General features: G+C 34.8%; 1 protein-coding gene across 1 annotated transcript in view; it reads left to right on the top strand.

Moving 5' to 3' along the window:
• The first annotated feature begins 1,000 nt into the window (after positions 1 to 1,000).
• Positions 1,001 to 24,711, top strand: part of LOC142341321 (solute carrier family 23 member 1-like) — a 66,172-nt gene continuing 42,461 nt past the window's right edge. The window contains exons 1-2 of the mRNA XM_075392246.1: positions 1,001 to 1,233; positions 18,674 to 19,081. Coding sequence (XP_075248361.1) covers positions 18,854 to 19,081 — 228 coding nt within the window. The 5' untranslated portion in view covers positions 1,001 to 1,233; positions 18,674 to 18,853. The remainder of the gene's footprint in view (positions 1,234 to 18,673; positions 19,082 to 24,711) is intronic.

Here is a 24,711-nt window from a genome sequence, read left to right as displayed (position 1 = left end):
GAAGATAAACCTTTATTAATACGGTGGTAATATAATACAACAACGGAGTCAAAGGTGTATACATCGCGCAACTATCTAATAGACTGATTGTAGTCATTAGAGCTCTATATAAGAGAGTATAGTGTCTTCTCAGTCTCTGATTGGTTGGAGGTGTACATCCAGTTTTTCAACTGCTACACTAGTGATACAACTCATAACTCTCTGCGATAAATATATTGATCGGCCAAAATTGATCGCACAAAAAAAATTTGAGAAAATAGTTCCTTCCTCTCCTGCTAAAAGTGTGGTCGGTACAATGAACCTTTGAATCTTTTCCATTTGTGCCCCCCCCCCCTCCAGTACGTACGTTATGCACACCCCGTTACAGAGCGCGTGCCAGTACATAGTAAATCTTTATGTTAAATTATGGCGCGTGCGTTGGGGGTGCAAATAATATGCACCCACCAAGGGTGGGGGGCTCAAACGTACCTGCGACTTGCTTTAGGTAAATTACTTTTTGTCTTTGTAACTTGCCTTTGAGGGCTACTACAAGCACATTCCAATTAAATTTACCTGAAATTGCGGGTCATGCGCAAAAGCGCTAAAATTCATGATCAGTTCAGGTAAATTTAATGCATTTTCATGTTTTTAAGAATGAACGCCAGTTAGTATAATTCTCCTTGAAAGAAATAGATTTTGTATATTTTCTTGGACCATATGGCCTTCCAGTACAAACTTTCATTATTCATGCTTGGATCGGGATGCTCAGTGTTTCAAACTGGCGTCATCTATGATAGTTCCGAACACCATTGCGACAGATACTTGGTTCGTTTGTAGACAATGAAGAATAATCAAATAACAGGTCGCGTCAAACACCCTTTGAAAGCAAAATTTGAACAGATTTGTTTTACTCAAACGACAATCGGGCTAGTGGCCTTCAAGTTAGGTGTAAATTCTGGTGTTGATTTAAAAGATTTACCCATATTTCAAACAACGATTTACCTGATAAAGTCTTAATTTAAAGTTAGTTTTACGTGGCTTCTAATCAACTTCGTATTTGTACTTGTAGCCTCCATCTCTACACATTACGCTAGAAAAGTGTTATTTAGTCACTTCATTTCAATAACTTATTTAAATTTGTGCATTTTGAACAGAAAATCAAAATAAAGTTTCCTGTTACATGATAACTTTTTCAAAGAACGCGAAAACTTCTTTCTGCCAGCTTTCCGCGCTCTGTGAAAATACACTAAATAAGTATAATCGAAGCAAGGATCTTTTCACCCCCCTCCCCCCACCCCCACCACCTCGAATTCCCAACCATTATTTTCGCAAGCGTTGACATTTTGGCGCCAGTTGCAACAAATTTTGCCAAATTATGATAAAAAATTAATTTCAAAATATGAAGATAGTGGGAGGATTGTTTTCAACTATTCATCGAGAGCTGTTGACGTGCACATATTTATAGAAATTTTGCTTCTTTACAAACTTTTTCGGCCAATTTCTTGAGGTTATACTCTTTCTCCAGCTTTTCTGTAGTTGTTTCAATAGTTGTTTCTGTAGTTTGAAATTGAAGTCTGAAAAGCAACAATACGCTCTTAAAATTTGACGTCTTTTTTCTTAGCATAGTAAATTATAATTGTGATGTTGATCACAGACCTTTAGTCTTATGGCAACAGCGTGCGGAAAATTTTTTGGCAGCTTTCAACAGAAACCGGTTGCAATCTTTTGAAAAAGAAGCAAAGCATAACAGAAGATTATTACGTCCTTCAATTTTTAATCTAATATCACACTTTAACAAGAAGGCTCGGTAATGTGCGTTTGCACCTAATGTTCCGACTTTGCTCATGCATTTTTTTATTTAATTGTCTAACAAATGAGGAAGAAATTGAAAACTTTCAAAAATTAACATATCATTCAACAAACAATTAAGTGAAAAAATCATGCTGAGTTAGTGGGCCGATGAAGCCTGCCACTGATAAGAGTAATGGAGAAAACAAACACAAAAATCAAAAGACAGCAAACATTAGTACAACCAAAAATCAATGTCTGTATTAAAAACAACACTTAATAACAAATTGAAAACTGAATCAGATGAAGAGATCTGTCCATAAAGAAACTCCGTAACAAGTCAACAAAAAGAGCAAAAAGGGGCCAAGTTCAAAAAAAACGTCTCTATTTTTGAAAACAAACAATCTCAAATTGATTAAATCCAATGAGCAAAAAATCAACTCATCAAATGTAATTTACTTCTCATTGGAAACAATTAAGACCTGTCATTGTCCAGAACATGTAAGGCGACTACAAAAAAAGACAAACACGAATAAGAAACGATTAAATTTAACAAGAAAACAATGTCGGAGCTGTTGTCGCAACACCACAAGTTATTCATTGAGAGCACTAATTATCTTCAATAGCACATTTTACGCCAATTGGGCTAACCCATTAGTGTGATAATGTGGCAAGGAATCGAAAAAACTAAAAAAAAAGCAAATATCGACAAACCACACGTTTGTTATGCAAAAGCGGAATGCGAAGTATCAGAACCAAGAAACCATTGGCTGATTATAGAACCGTTACAAAGATTCGATTTTGGTTCGCTAAAAAGACAATGCGTTCTGTAGCTGCAGAGACCAAACTACAAAATTGACGGAAAATGACAGCAGGGCTAAAATGATGGCAGGGCTAAACAGCCAAAATTTTTAGTAAACCAAAGTTTGCTTTTTAAAAAAATGATTTACAAGCAGCTGCTCGGGAAACGAGTTGTGCTTGTTAATATTGAGATTGAATCATAAGACGACAGAAAACAACGAATATGGACATACAATAAAACAATCAATTTTTCGAAACCACAGTTTTCAAGCCAGTAAAATTATAATAATTTTAAAACCATTAAAACTACTGATTAGCGAATAAGGATTAAATATATTGCTTGGGTCTTTTTTGATTTTAAATGGATCCACACTGTAAATTTTTCTGTGGAAAAACACAGATTTTGACTCTCATCAAAAATTCACCAAAATCCTGTGAAAGCTATTTTCTAAGCCTTAAAGACATCAGTCAAAACATTAAATTTTGACCAATAGCAAAAGTTTTGTTTGGACGGAGAGTTGATTAAACTTGTCAGTAATAACACTAAATTACTAGTTGACGGTAATAAGAACAAAAACTGGGAAGTTCAAAATTAATTAAATTCAAGAGAAATTTATTTGAAAATGATTACAATCGTTAACAGTTAACAAAAACTACTAAAAAAATTCATTTACGCTTTGACAGTAAGTAATTGTTTCATTTTGTTGTCAAGAATATACAGTACGACAACAAACAGATCATCATTTAGGGTCTTAATTAAGAGATCATTAAGGGTGAAAAAAAATTCATTTACGCTTTGACAGGAAGTAATTGTTTCATTTTGTTGTCAAGAATATAGAGTACGACAACAAAAAGATCATCATTTAGGGTCAAAAAAAATGTATTAAATTTTTGTCAGAGGATGGTTTCGCAGTCGTTAAAGCCATAATTTAATCAATGAAGTCTTTCCTTCAAAATATTGTTTTTGCTTTACATCAATGCTAATTGAACCCGTCCTTAAGGTGACAAATTTAAAAAGAATATAGAAGAAACCCAAATACAAGCAAACAATCAAAAAATCACAAATATTTGCGAAATTTTGCAGTGAGAAAAACAAGAAAAATTGTTTAAAGATTAAGAAAAAGTGTATTAGGAATAAGTTTTGCTTTGATTATATTGAGAGGAGGCGACAAAATTCAGAGAAAAAAAATGCAAACTTCAAAATATCACCGATATTTTCTTAAAAGAAATTTATTGAAAGTCGCAGAAGGCAATGGATAATAACTAAAAGTAGTAATGGCCCACAGGTTTATAGGTTCACTTATAACTCGAAAAGAACCATAACAAAAGAATTCAATTATTGTTTACGAAAACATTTTGTCAAAAGACCAAAAATTATGAGCTTTTCTCTGCAGACTTTATATACTCTTCTTTGGGCTCATTTTGTTGTGAATAGAATCTGTCATTAATTGGGCTTTGATTTCAAGTAATATCACCAGTCATTGGGACATAATGGAAAAAATACGAAAAATTTTTGAAAGATTCCGCGCCCCAACATAATCGGACTAGATGATTTTAAGAATACAAAATAAGTCCAAAAACAACTAGCCCTGAGTCTGCTGCACAACCAACACAACACTTAGCACTTCATAAAGTATGCAAAACAGAACAATTAGCAGATGAGTATTTCAATTTACCAAAAACAAATGACGCCTTGGGTATAACTTTTCAAAAAACGGCAAAGTTTTAATTCCAGAAGACTCCTATAGGAGGCAAAGGTACACATCGACCCTATTTGGAGTTTTTAAAGGTTGTCAGAGCCGATGTTAGGTCCCTACTTACCGCGCATTTATACAGAGTAAAATATAAAAACGTAACTTTAGCCGTTTTTGATGAAAGAAAATCTGAAATTCAAAAATCTTAGCACAAAGACTATCAAAAAGACTCAGATAACATCAGTTGTCAAGACTCCTCTATCCTCAAATATCAAACCGATAACATTCTTGTTTACAAATTTAACAAAATTTTAGCAAAATTGACGAAATTTTGGTCAAAAATGACGGAAAGTATGAAACCTATATATTTTCTAGTAAAAAAACAAAATCAAGAAATCTTTTTAATTTCATAATTTACAATGGAAGGACTCTTTAATGATACAGTCACAACTCATACGATGATTATAATGATCGGCCAAATTGACTGAGCATAATAAAAAAATTCATTTTATAGTTCCTCCCCTATATGTGGGTCGGAACAAAAAAAAGCTCTAGTTGCCCTAAAATTTTTTATTTGAAAATTTTTTTCAGCTGAAAAATATGTGACATCTACCAGCAAAATTTGGTCTGATAATATAAGTTTACAATTTCATATTATCTCCAAACACAATCTTAAATAACTTTTTTTTATTTCTGCATGTTTAGACAGCTTACTTTAAACTTCTGCACGTCAACTCTTGATTTGTTTCAAAAACTATTTATAAGTTAAATTAACAATTCAAACAGCTACCAACAGACCAAATGCTAAACAAACCTGCGGACTCTGCATAACTGCATTTATCTCTGCATTATAAAATATATTCGCTTGTAATTCCTTAGAAAGACAACAGGATCTGCCATTACTGACCCTATGGAAGCTGTCATTAGTGAGACTAACTCAAAAAAACAATAAATGCATGCAGGTCTAAATTGTTCTGTAAGATTTTAACAAACAAAACAGTGTTGAAGCTAATAACATATAAGCTATCATAATCTATAGGCCATAATTTTAATGGACAGTGCGAAGAGCTAAATAGATCCAAAACGTTGTCATAAAAGCAGCTAAAAACCAGCTAATAATAGTTGCTTTAGAAAAAAGTGAATGGAACCGGGGATAAATGAGAATACTTTACAATCTAACACAAGATGCAAAACGTCCGAGTTCAGGAAAAACTCATTAAAAACATTAAAAACTTTAAAAACATTAGCTGAAATCATTGAAAACATTAGCTGTCAACTGTAAAATCATTAAAAACATTAGCTGTCAACTGGAATTTTTAAACGAGTATACCATTGAGACCATAGAGAATATGTCGTTCCACTACCAAAAGATTATCAAAAAAAAACAAAAATCTAAAACCCTATAAAAAATTGAGAGAAAAGGGCTCCAGTTAATGAAAACTGACGGTATCGAACCATTAGTTAAAACAATGAACAAGAACAAATTTTGTTGCCCTCCAAAGAATAAGAGACCTGTTAATAAAAAACCTAAACTAAAATTTGACTCAAATCAGATTTAAAATAAGGACGTACTTTAAAATTTCAGTAATTTTCAATTAAAAACTTAATTAAAGGAAAAGGGGCAATTAAATATATAGTTTCTCATTGTAGCTTCATCTTTAGATAGCCAACTCAAACATTGATTTTTAAAACTATGCAATCAGATTTTGTTTTGCGCAACTGGTACGGAAAACTAAAGAATTGGTTTAACAGTTTTGAAAACAACTTGACGAAGTCGTTCAAAACCATGCTTTCTTGTCTTACGACATTATTTTTGCACTTCGAACCCCATTGAAATGTAAAGGAGATTTGCCATGTTTTGAATATGTAAATGAATAATTACTTCTCATCTTTTATTTTGATGTTCTTCTCGTGATGCGTTTTCTAACGACAACTCCTCTTGATGGGTTTTTCACTGAGAACTCCTTCTATGATACATTTATCGAGAGAAAGCAACTGACTCAACAAAAAATCAAAACCAGTTCAGCATGTAAATCCCTCCCCAACCAAAACGGATTCGCAAAAAAAATCGTCCTGCTTATAAACCATTTTTTGTGTGCACTTTTTATTTGTTTAAAGATTAAGAAAAAGTGTATTAGGAATAAGTTTTGCTTTGATTATATTGAGAGGAGGCGACAAAATTCAGAGAAAAAAATGCAAACTTCAAAATATCACTGATATTTTCTTAAAAGAAATTTATTGAAAGTCGCAGAAGGCAATGGATAATAACTAAAAGTAGTAATGGCCCACAGGTTTATAGGTTCACTCATAACTCGAAAAGAACCATAACAATAGAATTCAATTATTGTTTACGAAAACATTTTGTCAAAAGACCAAAAAATTATGAGCTTCTCTCTTTAGACTTTATATACTCTCCTTTGGGCTCATTTTGTTGTGAATAGAATCTGTCATTAATTGGGCTTTGATTTCAAGTAATATCACCAGTCATTGGGACATAATGGAAAAAATACGAAAAATTTTTGAAAGAGTCCGCGCCCCAACATAATCGGACTAGATGATTTTAAGAATACAAAATAAGTCCAAAAACAACTAGCCCTGAGTCTGCTGCAAAACCAACACAACACTTAGCACTTCATAAATTATGCAAAACAGAACAATTAGCAGATGAGTATTTCAATTTACCTAAAACAAATGACGCCTTGGGTATAATTTTTCAAAAAACGGCAAAGTTTTAATTCCAGAAGACTCCTATAGGAGGCAAAGGTACACATCGACCCTATTTGGAGTTTTTAAAGGTTGTCACAGCCGATGTTAGGTCCCTACTTCCCGCGCATTTATACAGAGTAAAATAAAAAAACGTAACTTTAGCCGTTTTTGGTGAAAGAAAATCTGAAATTCAAAAATCTTAGCACAAATACTATCAAAAAGACTCAGATAACATCAGTTGTCAAGATTCCTCTATCCTCAAATATCAAACCGATAACATTCTTGTTTACAAATTTAGCAAAATTGACGAAATTTTGGTCAAAAATGACGGAAAGTATGAAACCTATATATTTTCTAGTAAAAAAACAAAATCAAAAAATCTTTTTAATTTCATAATTTACAATGGAAGGACTTTCTAATGATACAGTCACAACTCATACGATGATTATAATGATCGGCCAAATTGACTGAGCATAATAAAAAAATTCATTTTATAGTTCCTCCCCTACATGTGGGTCGGAACAATAAAAAGCTCTAGTTGCCCTAAAAATTTTTTTTTGAAAATTTTTTTCAGCTGAAAAATATGTGACATCTACCAGCAAAATTTGGTCTGATAATATAAGTTTACAATTTTATATTATCTCCAAACACAATCTTAAATAACTTTTTTTTATTTCTGCATGTTTAGACAGCTTACTTTAAACTTCTGCACGCCAACTCTTGATTTGTTTCAAAAACTATTTATAAGTTAAATTAACAATTCAAACAGCTACCAACAGACCAAATGCTAAACAAACCTGCGGACTGAGCATAACTGCATTTATCTCTGCATTATAAAATATATTCGCTTGTAATTCCTTAGAAAGACAACAGGATCTGCCATTACTGATCCTGTGGAAGCTGTCATTAGTGAGACTAACTCAAAAAAACAATAAATGCATGCAGGTCTAAATTGTTCTGTAAGATTTTAACAAAAAAAACAGTGTTGAAGCTAATAGCATATAAGCTATCATAATCTATAGGCCATAAATTTAATGGACAGTGCGAAGAGCTAAATAGATCCAAAACATTGTCAAAAAAGCAGCTAAAAATCAGCTAATAATAGTTGCTTTAGAAAAAAGTGAATGGAACCGGGGATAAATGAGAATACTTTACAATCTAACACAAGATGCAAAACGGCAGAGTTCAGGAAAAACTCATTAAAAACATTAAAAACTTTAAAAACATTAGCTGAAATCATTGAAAACATTAGCTGTCAACTGTAAAATCATTAAAAACATTAGCTGTCAACTGGAATTTTTAAACGAGTATACCATTGAGACCATAGAGAATATGTCGTTCCACTACCAAAAGAGCATCAAATAAAAGCAAAAATCTAAAACCCTATAAAAAATTGAGAGAAAAGGGCTCCAGTTAATAAAAACTGACGGTATCGAACCATTAGTTAAAACAATGAACAAGAACAAATTTTGTTGCCCTCCAAAGAATAAGAGACCTGTTAATAAAAAACCTAAACTAAAATTTGACTCAAATCAGATTTAAAATAAGGACGTACTTTAAAATTTCAGTAATTTTCAATTAAAAACTTAATTAAAGGAAAAGGGGCAATTAAATATATAGTTTCTCATTGTAGCTTCATCTTTAGATAGCCAACTCAAACATTGATTTTTGAAACTATGCAATATCAGATTTTGTTTTGCGCAACTGGTACGGAAAACTAAAGAATTGGTTTAACAGTTTTGAAAACAACTTGATGAAGTCGTTCAAAACCATGCTTTCTTGTCTTACGACATTATTTTTGCACTTCGAACCCCATTCAAATGTGAAGGAGATTTGCCATGTTTTGAATATGTAAATGAATAATTACTTCTCAACTTTTATTTTGATGTTCTTCTCGTGATGCGTTTTCTAACGGCAACTCCTCTTGATGGGCTTTTCACTGAGAACTCCTTCTATGATACATTTATCGAGAGAAAGCAACCGACTCAACAAAAATCAAAACCAGTTCAGCATGTAAATCCCTCCCCAACCAAAACTGATTCGCAAAAAAAATCGTCCTGCTTATAAACCATTTTTTGTGCGCACTTTTTATTTGGTTTCTCGGTTGTGACCTCAGCGGATGATGCGTACAAAACTCGAAAAAAGAGCAAAACTGAGATGACAAAGCTTTGCCTCTTTCCAGCTGCCCTAGGGTTCAACACCAAAAAAAGGAAAGTGTTGATATCGAAAATCTTGGTCAAGACAACATGAACAATAAAGAACCTCCTCTTGGCATTTTTGTTCGAATCTCGCCTCAGTACAGTCGCAGTCTCCAAATTCACGTTTTTGAAATCATGCCGGTCATGAGGAAACTTGTCTTTCAATTAACTTGTTTCGATTTTTTTCTTTATTTATTTGTTGGCTGCATCGTATTTTGCACTCTTTTTTTCAAGCTTCAGTGAAAAAAAACAGTTTACAGCTGTAAAAAGACAACAGATCATTGATATAGATAAAGTCAACTTTTTGCAACATCATTTTCTGTTATTTCTTGCTTTTCTAGTGTTCTCGTGATTCTGATGTCTTTTTGACTGACCAGCTTCCACGATTCATTTGAAAATTGTAATTGCAAACTTTGGTTTCTGCGATAAAATAGGCTGGAAACAAAAATATCAAAAATTGAACCTTTCGGTAGCGATCTCAAGTTTGGATAGAATTATTTTGAGTCTGTGGTCCTCTTTTTAGTGTTTCTGAAGTTTTCTCATCGATTAGTTTCGACAATTGTGCTGCAGAGCGAGTCAGTTTACGTAGAAGATTCAAATTTTCCTGGTGTTCCCTCGGCTCCAAAATTTGTTATCCCTCCAAGGGGCCAATACGTTAACTCAGTTAGATTCCAAACTCAATCGTTTTTTGAGAGTTTCACACTGTTCACTCCAATTCAACCAGCTTAGGTCCACTTTGGTTCCATTGAAGTTTTTTCTAGTTTTGGTCCAAAATCCTGTGAGTATAGTTGAAGTCCTTCTTCTTGAAGATTTTCAGTTTTTGCAGTGAGAGTTGACAAAGTTGAGTGGGGGCTTCTTCATCGTGGGGGCTTCTTCATTGTCGAGTGGAGGCTTCTTCATCGTTGTTATCTGAGGAAACGAAAGAATTGGGGCGGGATATTAGGATGCCTTTGGATTGTGTGACAATTATTTCAAAAAATCGTGCTTTAGGTTGATAATTTCTAGGTGCTTCAGGATGATGATAAAACGTCTCCCTACTTTTTGTTTTAATTTATTCCATACACCTCCAAAACTAGGAGCAGGTGGTAAGCTCATATACCAAACTGTCTTTCTTGTGCTGATTGTAGAGCAATATTGTGGCTGTCATTGTTGATATTTAACAAACTGAGATTTTTTTTAGAACCTGTGAAAATTTTTCAGTTGTAAAAGATTATTTGCTCTTGTTATCCTCTCGGTCCTACAACTCATCAGATTGCAAGTAAATAATGGTTGTTTTCTATACAACGGCAAACTTCTCAGTGCACTGCATGACTTAATAAACATGTTATCAAGCATCCGATTTGTTTATCAAGCTCGCGAAAATGATCATCAATGAAGTTGGGTCCAAAAAAATCTACTGCTACCTTCACAATTTGGTATTGTTCTTGGGCGTCAGCAAAGAAAAGATGTGGAAAATCAGACGTAACAGGTTTTACTTTCTAAGCTCCCCATCTGCAGCAAAAAAAATTATTTCGGGCTGAGGCTTCCTAAGTTTCTTCGAAGAGCCATATATAAGAAATTTTTTCTAGGTACGATCTGTCAAATCATGTGACCAACTATTCTAAGTTTCAGTTGTGCGCGTCTTGAACACCCACAAAAACAAATCTGTGAAATGGTCTTTGTTGTCGAGTATGAACGAGTATCTATCAATGAAAGGGAATGGCGCGTATTTCAGTCTTGCTTTGGCTCGCAAAACTCCATTTTCGACAAAAAATGAATCGAATTGTAGAGTTTCAAAGCTACCTCCCATTTCCTAACACTTTTTATTCATTTTAGTGCTTTACCAAAGCTCGTTTATAGTGAGCTTTTTATCTTGATAACGTGGTCCTCGTTTTTGCAGTTTAGTGGGTTTCTTTTTTAAAATTATTTTTTGTTAGTTAGACAGTGAGTGATCTCCTGAGAAACTTTTTCAACGATGAGAAAACTGTCGGTTCCACAACTGACTTTACATATAGGTTGAACTAGGTTGATCATTTTTGAAAATTTTCTTCATCAAACTTCACATGTGCTGATAAAAAAAATGGCCTTATTGGCAATTTCTCTTCCAGTTTGGCTAGTTAAAAACCTCTATTTCAATAGTCTTTTGTTTCCAGGTATGTGTTCTGGATCATCTGCCTTTGACTGTTTCAAAATTTTGCAGACAGGGTTGGCATCAAAAAATTTTTGCTGTTAATTTCAATTTATCCTTCGTAATGTTGCGGTAGTGTCCGTCCAGAAACGAACTCAGAAAATTTTTTTTTGACGTTTCAGAAACTACGAAACTGACTCGATCACTTCCCATTGCCGCTACCTATAATTCAGATTTACCTGTTTTTGTGTGGTATTTGGTAGTAGTTAGTGAGCACGCTTCCGTCAATAGTAGTGAATCTTATGTAAATAACCACTGAAGCTGCTATACTTGCTGCATCTTCTAATAAATAAAGCCTCTAACATGTGTTTTATCTTCTTAAGACTAAACTTTCTGTTGTAATGTCTTGCATGCCGTTCAATTGTTAAATGTAAGTCGCCGTGGAATGCAGATGATATTTTTTGATCCCAACTTCTCCCACGATTATTGACTGCTTGAAGATCTTGGGGCTCGTTCTGGCTGCTTAGTTGTCTTTTTTGCAAATTATTTGTTGCTGACAGAAAGTGGATGTTCTTCTGAGCAATCGCTTTTTAGTTGAGAAATTTGTTGATTTCACAACTGGATTTCAATTTTGTTAAACCAGATCACGCACTGTTACAAATTTCGTCAACCAGACCTCACGTTTTCAGAGTCCCAATCGAGAAAATCTGTTCGTAGTAGCGTTTACTTTCAGTTGGGTTTGTTTTTTTTTCTATTTTCACGATTTACACGGTTCTTTTTTCCAGGTATGTGTTTACAATCATCAACATTTGACTGTTTCAAAAATTTGTGGACACGGTTTGCTACAAAACTTTTTGTCGTTAATTTTAATTATGCTATCCTAATTGATGCCTTTAATTCGAGTTAGGTGCAACTGTTTGTTTTTGGGTGCTATTGGAAACTAGTTAAAGACGTAGATAAGGGTCACATTTTGCTCAATAGTTTGGATCTCAAGTAAAAAAACCACTAAAAATGCTTTATTTGATGCATCTGCAATTTCATAAAGTATCTGACAGGTGGTTTTTCTGCTTACGAGGCAAATTTCTGTTGTAATGTTTGGCATGCCGATCAAGCGGTAAGTCTTGTGCTCGAAGTCGCAGTACAATTCGGATGGTATTTCTTGTTTCCAATTATTAATAAACTAAAGATATTAGACAAACGATTGTAGCCATGACTAATGACTGCCTGAATGTCTTGGGGGTCGTTCTAGAAGTTAGTGCATTTTTTTGTGAAAAATTTGTTGCCAGGTAAAAACAATTGTACTTCTGAGCAATCGCTTCCCAGTAGAGAAATTTCTTGGTTTTACAAATGATTTTACACATTTATATTGATCTAGATAAATCACTGTAATAACTGTTCTTGATCAAACTTTACGTGTTGAGGGTCCTTCTAAGTAAAATTTGGCCTTAGTAGCAGTTTTTCTTTGAGTTGGGCCAGTTCAAACCTGTTTCCATTTTTCACATGGTTCGTTTTTCCAGGAATGTGATTACAATCATCCGCGTTTTACTGTTTGAAAGTTTTGTGCGCACGGTTTAATACAAAAATTTTCGTCGTTTATTTCGTCTAGTCTATCCTAATGTTGCGGCAAAATACTGCGCTTCAGATACTAGGAAACTGGCTAGATCGTTTCCCATTGCTACTGCTTCTTACTCAAATTTGCTTGTTTACTTAATTGGTGCTACTCCGTATTTGCTAAAGACGTAGTTAACGATCACGTTGCCTTCAAAATTTATGAAGCTCACGTAAATAATCACTGAGTTCACTGTATTCTGATGCATCTGTTATAACATGAAGCTGTGGACTGTGTAGTCCACATACGAGCAATGGATGTCCACTTGGGTTTGATTATCTGGCATGCAGTTGAAACGGTAAATCCACTGCTGAAATTGAGACGGTATTTCTTGTTCCCAGTTTTTGCCATGTTTAATGACTGCTTGGAGTTCTTGGGCGTCGTTCGGGCTGTTTAGTGGAGATCTTTTTGGCAAATTGTTTGTGGCCAGGTACACAGTGGTGGTTTTTCTGTAAAATCGTTTCCACGTTGAGAAATTTGTTGCTTTTTGGACTGGTTTTACACATTATGTTGAGCGGCGTTGATCATTCTTACGTAATTTCGTGATCAAACAATTCACGTTCAGTGTTCTGAAAAACAAAAATTTTCCTCTAGTAGCACTTTCTTCTCGAGTTCTTCTGGTTTCCAACTCTATTTCCATAGTCTGCGTGTTTGGAGTTATGTGTCTCAAGTCATCTCCTTTTGAGTGTTCCAAAATTTTGTGGGCACAATTTGCTAAAGAAAATTTAGAAAATTGTTTCGCGTTGATTACGTTTTATCCATCCTGTTTTTGCAGTACTTTCCTTCGAGAATTGAACTTAGAGGTTTTGCAATGTCGTTTCAGAAACCTCTAAACTGGCTAGACCTGTTTCTGTTGCTGCTGCCCCCATTTCAAATTAGGGAGTACTTAGCTTGTTTGGTTTATGGGTGCTACTCAGTATTTGCTTATAAAGCACTTATTGATCACTTTTCCTTCAATTGATGTTGATCTCATGTAATTAACCTGATGTGCTATTTTTGACGCATCTGTAAATACTTCGAACTTCTGACTGAAGTATGGTCAATTGCAATTAATCTTTTGGTTTTATTGTCTGGCATGCCGTTAAATTGGTAAATCGTGTGCTGAGAGTCGCTGCAAATTCGGATGCTATTTCTTGTTCTCGTTTTTTGATTGTTTAATGATTGCTTGAAAAAAACATAAAATCCGTATTGCAAATGGCGTTATCATCCCTATTGTGCCAGAAAACTAAGTTTCTTGAGACAAGATCCGCAATTAATGATTTCGTTTGAAATTCATGACTAAATTGGGCCTCCGAAATACAAAAGTGTCGTTACAGGTAAACCACTTTGTTCCCACAACTCTTTGTTACACTTTTCTTACACAAATTTACTGGTTCCCTTTAAAAGGAAGCTTGATTTGTGGCCGAAGATTAATGTTAGATCGAATCCACCCTCTTAGTGTTTTTTTGGTGTAAGCTGTCCGCTGGATTGGTTGCTCTGTTGTCTTGAAACTCTGTAAGAAGTCGTCCAATTACAATTTGTTTGCAATCAACTGACTGGGTTCGGGTGTTGTGTGTTAACTATCGATGGCCCTTTTTTGAGTTACACAAAAAACACAAGAAAACCAACACGTTGCTCCCAGTTTGAGTAGCTTCATTGTGTTCTGTTTCGCTGTTATTTTGTACAACAGAAACCTTAATGTGCCTTGGGATTCTTTTCGTATTACTATCTGCCTAAACATGGCTTCTATTTCTCCTGGAAATGACACGGCAAACTGTCAAAAGTGAAGTAGAAGTGCCGAAAAGATCTGGTTCGGTTGGAGGCGCTTTCCTAATGGAAGACTCTTTATAGGTGGATGCTGCGTCTGTAACACGACGAACACTTTTCTTCTGCTTATACTGCAATGGATAGTGAAGAAGATACCACTATCTGTTGTTTGGTTTCATATTGGTGTTTTTTAATCTGTTTTGTCAACGTATACTTTTACAATGTTTTGTTCTATTAGATTGTTGTAATGACCAGCAAACTGTCCGTTTTTATTGAAATATTTCTGCTAATATATTGGGTTTCTGTCAGAAGAAAATTTTTATAGAGCCATTTTTTTCCATTGTAATCTGCATAGCTTTCCTTTCTTCTTGGTTTTAGCCTCATTAATTACAGTTTGCTCTCGATTTCTCCACAGGTCAAAAATAGTTGAAACACTTCTTCACTCAGGCCCGTTTCTTCTCTTCTTAATTGTACTCATTTGCATTGGTTTTTCACACTGCAATGTTTCTTCTCATTTTCTATTCATACACATTTGTAGATGGACCTATTTTTGTCCATACTGATCGCGTAAAGACTCCGTAAGGTGGTGCTAGGGGTCCTATTGTGTATTTCAGTTAACTGTTGCGGCATAAGCAGCTACTTCTATAAGAGAATCTATTCTGATTTTTCTAATGCGTGGGAAGTTGACACCACTTAGGTGGCTGAATTGATTAAAACTTGTGTTGAGCATCTGATATCGACGCCTTTGGTAGAAGTTGCAAACACTGATAAATTTACCATTGGTCTGCTATTGTCCAGGGCTTCAATCCTTGTTGCTGTTCTGATAACAAAAATTCTCTGCTATCTATTGGATGTTCTTCGTAGAGCGTAAAACGGGGATTAAAACTAATTTTCCGTTGCAGATACGTAATAAGTATGCAATTGTCTTCGTTATCCGTGCACTTTCACTTCCACTGTCAAGAAGAGCGTACAATTCTAAGAGCTCAAAGAAAGCACTGTTGCAGTTCTAATCTGCAATTAAGTATGAGATTGGGTCCAACAGCGAGGCTGGTAATAACTACAAGTGTATCTCTGCTGTTCGTTTTTTTTGCCTGAGAACTCTCGCTAATTTCGTTCTTCCTGGTACTGCTGCTGATGACAAAAATTTTTCGAATTTGCTGCTTATGTTGATTAACGGATATTCTCAGCATTAGATAGAATTGTCCATGTTGAAATCGCCGGTTTTAGCCGTGGTAGCTTCTAGTATCGTTTTTATTACAAATAAGTCGTTGTTGTTGCTGCTGCTGCTGCTGCTGCTGCTGCTGCTGTTGTTGTTGTTGTTGTTGTATCTGCTTGTGCTGCAATTTTTTGTCGTAATTGCTGCTATATTTTTATCTAGTGTTTTCTTGGTTGTTGTTGGAGTTACTGCAGTTGGGGTTTTCATTCCAAGAAGTACTGTTTTTATTGCAACTGAACGAATTTCTTTCGATGCATTCCTGTTCTTGGTAATGTTGATTAGCTTGGTCCTTGATGGCCTACTTTTTTGCGTTGTAACTGGTACGGTGTAGTGTTGGATGATAGAAACCATTAGAATTGTCTAATTGTTCTCTATAATTGCTGTTGCGTTGTCCCTTTTACGAATTCCGAAAGACAATTGGTGCATAAGTGCAGTAGTAAGAATATCTGTTGTCTTCCAAATACGTTCACAATTAAAAACTGCCGACATCTTCCTAAGTTGTGGTTTTGCGAAAACACAAGACAGTTTCTTCTATTGTTGGTTTTTTTTGTTGGGATTTACCAAGTGAATGAATTGTCTCGTTGACAAAAATCTATTGCATGGATTATGTTCACATACTTCACAATGTTTTTCTATCGATTGTTTAAAAGGAGCTAGCACCAGGTTGGGTCAAACAATTTGTTTTACGACGTGATGCCCATTTCCGTTCTATTACCATTGCGAGAGAAATTTTTCTTTGACAGAATGGCGGATGATTGCAGGTCGGGCTTAAGCTCATGAAAAAAATTGCTCTAATCGTTTTAGACTAGCTCAGGAAGTGAAATTGTCCCGGTTGACTGTTGAATGTTTGGTTTGACGTTCAAACTTTTATAAATATGGTGTTCCGACAAATTAAAGTCTTCAAAATTGTCTCTCGACCTCAGTTATAGCGTCGTTATAAAACAGTAATAGCGTCGTTTGCGCCATCTGTTGGATCTTTCCGAGTTAGATGATTTTCTGTTTCAAAGAATGGGAAACATTTTTACGTATTGTTGGCTTAAATTAACAATAACGCTCGCGCCATTTTAGGGGGCCCTATCCTATGATTTCACCCGATTTATTTCACATATCCGTTAACACCAGTTGAGGCACAGCCAAATTTGCTGATCCGTCTCCATACAGCCTGCCAAAAAAATTTAACGGCCAAAGGGCGAACATGTGAGCTTGATTATCTCATTGTTGCTTGAACGATTCCTATTTTCAGATGAGAAATTGTTTCTATGTTTTTGGTCGCTTTTAGTTGATTGATGTTGAAAATTGTTCAATTGTTATGCAGTTTTTGTGTTTATGGCTGTTGTTGAGTCTAATGCCGTAACGATTGGGGGTCCAATACTGTTCATCAACTAAGTTGGCTGCTTCATCCCTCTCAACTTTACGTCTCCTGATCAACTTCTTCCTCTTTTTCTTCTTTGTTTTTCTCTTGCTATGTTTGACCATTTTTTTCTTTTGCTGTGTTGGAGAAACCATCTGTGGTGGATAAATCTTTATTGAGTCCCATTTATTTGGAATTTTTTTCGCCAAATGTTGGGAAAAATAAATTTTTGAGGTTCCACACAAAAAAGTTATAGTTTTATCTCAAAAGTTTTAAGTAGGTTCGCTAACTTGATCCAAAAAAAATGAGTAGACTTAGGATAATAGTAGTCGGAGCATCACCTGCAAATGCTCATTACGAAATCTTGTTTTCTACTAATCTTTTTTGTTGATGTTCTCTAAATTTGGCCGGCTGTTGTATGCCAGCGCGGTGATTTTAAGGCCACTCGGCAAAAATGACATGATCCAACTTCTGCGGAGAAATTAAGCGGCATATTATTTTGACAATTTTATACTCAGCTCTATAGAATACTAATCTCCTGAATAACGGACTTCGCCAACTGTTTCAATCAAAATCTAATTTTTAAATACAATTCTTTTCCTCTCATACTTTCCTAACTATTAACGATAACGCACACTTTTCGCAAACTATTTAGCCGTTTCAGAACTTTAGTTGAAAGTCAACTAATATTAAATTGATAACAACTTTTAGCAAAAAAGTTTTTACACCATTATCACTTGATTACTCATTACAAAACTCGATTTATGAAAAATCTTTAAGATTATAGAGAGGGTAAATATTGCTTTTTTCAAAGCCTTTTATAGTCTAGCATTTGGTTTTTTTTCATACCTGGCTTTATCGTTGAGCATGGTATATTCATGTTGAAGCCTAAACCTGGGTACCTAAATTTATCATTAATATCTATTACCTCTGAATTGGATTAATACACTGTCGTTCATCACTCCTTTCATCTTCACAGCAGCATCTAAGCAACTTCAATTTATGTTTATCAGGAAGTGCGGCCCACAAAGGGGCACCTCTGCAATAATTTGAATTCCGACAGGGTTCTTAGCCAGGAAAAAACTTTAAATAACTTTAAAGTTAAATATTGAAATGGGTCCTGACATCACCTCAAAGTTCTTAATTGTTCATTCTTCGCTCTATCAGCTGTCAAAAAGGAAACTCAATTTCTGATCAGTCAATCGGTTATTCAAAACCAACAATGCATTAAACAATGATATCGACCATGATCAACTTGATAAAAAAAATTTGCTAATTCTGTTCACTGGCTCACTTTTCGGCTTTTCAAGCGCTGGCAAGCGTAAGAACCGCCTGCTAGATTGCGTCTTTTTAGATCTTTTTGTCAGTAAATAAAGATCATTCAATCTGTTGGTATCCCCCCCCCCCGGGTGTTTTTTTGCTTATCGATTATCAGACGGAATTTTGTCGCTATTATCTAATCTTTGTATTTTCTGTAGCTTTTGTTCACAACTTTACCGTCACGTATAATCATATAAAGATTTGTCAGCCTTTGACGGCAAATCCAAAACAGCTGTAAATTTAGTGCAGAATTTTTATCAGCGAAGTTCATACGAACATCTAACTATCCTATTTAGCGTGATCTTCATTTATCCTAAATTTCTCGAATCTTATCAGCAATGACGGAGGAAAATGAAACAAAATTAGGCACAAAAACTGCATCTCTTAATGTGAAACTGTCAATTGCACCGCCGGAGGTTATAGATGTGAAGATACAAGACACGAGTACTTGTGAAGATGGCTCTACGGTGTCATCTCACGAAAAAGGCAAAGCCGGTGTCAATTCCATGTCCTGGTGCATTGATGACAAACCCCCTGTGGCTCTAAGCCTCGTCCTTGGATTCCAGGTATGATCAACACACTCTTTTATCTTTATTTTTATTGTTCCCATGGGTCGTAGGTGGGAGAAACTATATGCTCAAATGGTTTTTCTTGTTCAGTTAAATCTTGTGGATCAATATATCTGACGAAAAAAGACATAGGAGGTATCATTAAAAAAACCGTGGAGTATAGAATGATTAAATTGAAGGGTTTTCCAATACTCTACTTCTTCGTGGAGTTACCGACGTTAAAATCTCCGTGAACATTTTGCTGATATTCACTTGTTTATACTATCCTCGTACTTCTCTTCCAATTGCTATTGTATTTTGCTAAAAAAGGAAAAAGTTGGTGAGTATAATAATGTTCTTCTCATTTCAAAGCAAAAATGGTTAATCAAGAGTTTGGCTCAGACTTTTTTATTCAAATTTGTCTAAAAGTTTGAAAACTATGTTTTTCCTCTTAAAAAACAACGTCAAAGGGTTTTCACGGGATCAAATCAATTTAAGCTACCATTGATTTTTTTTGCCATAATACACTGGTAATTTAAAAAACTTTCGACAATGATATCAATTTAAGCTACCATTGATTTTTTTTGCCATAATACACTGGTAATTTAAAAAACTTTCGACAATGATACCCAAACAGAATGTTTGACATACAATTTTTAGACGTAAGCTTGATTTGTTGCCATTGCAATAATCATATGTCATATTGGTTCTTCTGAGAAACTTTCCTCGGGCCTCCATATAATTATTCGCGCAGTAGCTTAAAAAAAGTTTGCGGGAACACCTCCCAAATCTGATGCACAGCAGGTGTTTTCAACAGATTTTTTTCAATTGTTGTCGAGACGTGATTTGCGACAGTCATTTTTCTAATGTACAGATTAGCTTTCAGTAAAATAAATTTGTAACAATTGTTTCATTCGAATATTACAGCAAAATCATTTGTAGACCTTTGCGCAGTGACAACACTAAATAGGCCCCTATCACAGGTTAAATTATTCTCTCTGGTTCTACTATAAAATATTTATCCTAAGAGTATGCTACAAGAGTTTTTCTGGCGGCTACGTTGACAGTCTGGCTTCTTGTTACGGCTGGTTTCTTGACAGTCATTTTGTAACAGGTCAGTACCGATGGTCAGTTCCTGAGGCTTCATCCCCTTTATAATATCTCTGACAAACTAGACAAGAATTTTTGCTATGTTTCCTTACGAAAACTCAGTCTCGTGAGAAACCAAACCTTATGCTCAATGTATCAGTTGGTTTCTGATAACTTAACACCATTTGCGGATCCAGCGCACTCTGAAAAAAGACTTTTTTTGTTATGTTGATAATCAAGATGAAGTATTCCGGTGGGTCTCAATGGATTTCAAAAGACAGTCTCGGTCTTTGTAGGAGCCAATTCCAATGATAGCTCCCATTCCTCGGTATGGTCTGCAGACAGTACCTAGATAAATATTCAAAAAAAATTAAGGACTTCAGAACGAAATATCTTCAATTCGTTGTTTTTCACTTGATTTGATTTTCGACGGAAGATGATTTTACTGAGTGCAGCTCGCCATTCTCCCTCCAAGTTGAAAAAGTTTTTGAATGAGGACAAGTTGTTTTGAGGGAAAATGTTTATGGAAGCCAAGGGCACTAAGTACACCGTAAACTCGTTAGTTTAGTGTTATGACGTAACTCTTGTCTCTAACTTTGCACAATTTTAGTGCATAATAATTTCTTTTGACTGATTCCTGAGGTTCCTCGATGACACTATAAGCAGAAAACTTTAGTCTACGAACTAGTTTTGCTGACGCATGCACAATTATTGATACAAAATATGATAAATTTTTTTCCGAAACTTTATTGGTATTAACATTGTTACCCTCTTGACTCGGAATTTTACAAATTGTATGAAGCTCTGCAAGTGAGTAAAATACAAGTTTGTCCATTTCTCCTCTTAATACTTCTATATCAGATTCTTGAGCGATCGTATATTTCTTTCCTCAAAAGCTACTTCTTCTCGCTGGCGGTTTTATAAACAAAAGTTTGACTTTTAAGGAGCGTCGAGAAATATCTTTTAGCCTGTGTCTCTGCATCTATCCACACTTTTTCAGTTCGCTTGTATTTTATCAGTGTTTTGAATGCATCGGCTCTTGTTGTTGCATAAATTCATTTCAATGGTTCAATACTTCTGAGAGATGAGTTGATATTCTGAAAGACTATCGACGGCAACAAATAAATAACTTTTATCATTAATAACGTTTGCTTGATTGTCAATATACTTCGAATCTAGTGAGCAGATTCAGTTTTTTTTAGGCAAGAGCTTTCATTTTTTTTCAACTTGCTATGCTTTATGGGGTCATATTTGCTCTCTAGAGAAAATTTCACATTACTCGACTTCAAATTTGTGCCTTTTTGTAGATTTTTCACTGTATAGTGCGGGGCCTTTCTTCTTTTTAATATAAAAAAAAACTTTTTTTTCGTTCAACCGAAAACTCCCAGTTTTTCACCTCCTGCTGAGTTTGGTCTTCTCTTCGTGCCTCAAAGCTTCTTCCTCAGTCTGTTGATTCGTCAATAATTGCTGAGAGTAAACCTCAAGGTTGCGTGGTTTCTTTTGATGACCTTGTTTTCATTTTCTTTGGTGATTCTTTGGTCTTCAAAGAGAAAACCCTAACTTTTGGTGATTTTTCGGTCTAGTTTGGTATTTTCGGTGCAAACGCAAAACTTTGGTTACTTTTTTCCGTCTTGCTTGTGGTTGGCAAACCTTTGCGCTTTTTTCCAGATCGAAATTTTATCATTTCTGTTGATTACAAAATCTTTTTATTAGTTTATTGGCTCAAAACTTTGAAAAACTCTAGAATATTGAGTTAAGGGATTATTAAGTTCATCGAGGAATATTTAATTCATTGCTACAGACCAGAGAGAACAACGGAAACCTTTATGCCTGCTTAAACTCAATAAACACTTTAAAATTTGTTTACGTATCAGGCTTTCAGATTATTTCTAATAACGTTGGCTATTTTTCTGTCCTGATAAAATTGCCAGCGCACGAACCGTGCGCTTCAGTTTATTGAATTCTTTCCTTGTTATTGTTTAAAGGGTTGTTTTGTATGGGTTGTTTGGTATCGGTCGGTTTCGGAGGGAAGATAAAACACTGTACAAAGGGGCTCAGTAGTATTTGAAAAGTATCGCAAATATTCAAAAATCTTAGATCCATATCGATAAGCAAATGCCAAATGGTAGCATACTTTTGGAAGCAAAAATTCAACTGGATTGATTTGCCTGCATCATAACTCAAATTGATCAATATCGCGAGCTGTTTTCAAAAAAATGGTGTATGTTGTAATGAACTCTCTTGTTCGAGAACACTTGCTCTTCTGATAAGGATTGTGTTATATATCAAAAACATTCATGATTTGTGATGCCATGCTGTGGCCAATTTGTAAATATCTTTGTTGTGATAGGTTTCTTCGTACTGGTTATAGATCACCAAAAAAACTTGATATATTATTTGAGAAAAACATCAGGTTTTTGCTCAATTTTGATGCATATTTGTTGCATTTGCCGGTTTAAAAAACGCAGTGCATTTAAATTTTAGCTGAATGGCATTATTCTGGAAACTAACTGTGTTTTACCCCAGCCTGGTGGAACTAGAACAGCCAGAGAACCCGATCTTGAGTATATGTAATACTGTTGATTGTCCTGGATTTGGTAAAATTTAAACAACTATATTTGGCAAAATGGAAATCCGACCTGAAGTTTCTTCACAAACTGCTTTTAACACGGTTGATTCAACAATGCAAAGTAAAAATACCAGTAATGTGACAAAAATTTGCGTGGCAAAATTCTTAGAACAAAATTTTAATGAAGATTTGCTGCTACTTCAATTTTTGAAAATTAAATTTCTCTACAATAATGTCATTTTGATCGACCGTTATTCCCCCCCCCCCTCTAGCGACAAAAAGAATGTTAAAAAATGATTCCAGTAACAATCATTTGAACAACCGGGTTCTTCTACATCAGTAAGTGTTTTAGAGGACAGACAATAGGCTGAGCATTAATACTCTTTACTCTCCACTGAGAAACAATTCAATATATTATACAAAATGAGCAAATATTAGAAATTTTTTCTAGGTCATCAAAAAGATAAATTTTCTCTGTAAAATCTAGTGCCCAATTTTTATGATTTGGTTGTTATGGAACGAAAGACTCAGAGTCGCTTTCCTCGTAATCAAGCCACAGTTTGTTGATTTCAGTGACATTGTTACTTCCAAATGTTGAAAATGTTTTTGCCCTTTGATTTTGAATGATTTTGTCAAATTTGAGTGAATAATAAGATAGTTAAGACAAGTCAAGTGAAATCAGATCAATAACAGGGCATTCGAGTAACTCTGAAAACGTACTCCTCTCCGGTAGTGTAAAATATTGAACCCAGGTTTCTCAAGAGAACGCTTTCAATATCTTTTGTTAAAATAAATATGGATAGCTCTCTCTCTCTCTCTCTCTCTCTCTCTCTCTCTCTCTCTCAATCAACACACCGCAAATTTCTAGTCAACCAACTGAAAGATCGTTTTTGTTGAATTGTTAAATCACTATAACTTGTTGCTGGTAAAATGGGACTTAGTGAAGGTGGTCTTCGGTAAAGTTAGCCACTTTTTAACAATGAGTTTTTTTCTGTGACGAAATCTTTCAACGCCTAGGATAATTGTTTTGCTGCTCAGTACTCCAATAACTAAAATATTGACGAAGAAAACCCATTAAGCAAAAACAAAGCATTTTTCAAAAACAATGACCGATAAAATAGTTGTTGCTTTTTCACGGGCGCATATAAGAGTGTTCAGGGCATGTTTAATTTTTTGTTTATGAAGCCGCTTTCGCTGTCTAAAATAGTCATTAAACTTAAAACTTTTGGTAATTTCAAGTAAATAATTACTGAAGAATTATTCATGCCAATAGTTCTGCCATAGGGCTTCAGTTTCAGATGATGGTAAACACTGGAAAAGTGTTTATTCTGTAAGATAAACAAACTTTTTACCAACTGATAAATTAGGAGTTGATTTAATAGGCATAGATTATACCTTGATCACACATAAGCAAAACACTTTAAGCTCGTTTCAAAATAAGGTAGCAATAAAAGAAAGCTCCCAACAAACCTATTAATTAGTTTTCAAGTATCCTTTTTTTCTGGTTTACCCAGAACCACAAACGACACACGCATGCACACATAAATACACCCAACAGCACACAAGCACACCCGAACATACAAACATGTACACAAATGACGCTAACAATACGTTAATTTGTGTATTGCTGTGAATGGGACAGTACTAAAGGTATTGTTTATTGCTGTAGATGGGTTGTATTAAAAGTATTACAGTACTATCCAGTCAAAAAAGTATTCTAAAAGCGGAATTCACTTTTGTTTTAACGCTTATTTACACGAGGGAGCTATTAAACTTAATGTGAACACCAGTAAAAGTGAACTTGTCCCATATAAAAACTGAAAACGATCCGAGAACACATAAAAAATTAAAATAAAACGAGCCAAAAAACCCAAAATTACATTTGCTTTAAAAACCGCTCAGAATATCAAATTTTTTGCTGTTCGAACAGCCTAATTTCAAATCTCAAGATTAGAAAGTAATCAATTTGGGTAAGTTCACGCAACATAGA

Source organism: Convolutriloba macropyga, chromosome 6 (assembly GCF_964194025.1).
Source record: "Convolutriloba macropyga chromosome 6, txConMacr16.3, whole genome shotgun sequence".
NCBI lineage: Eukaryota > Metazoa > Xenacoelomorpha > Acoela > Convolutidae > Convolutriloba > Convolutriloba macropyga.
The sequence above is the reverse complement of the archived record's forward strand: the minus strand, read 5'-3'. Positions and strand labels throughout refer to the sequence as shown.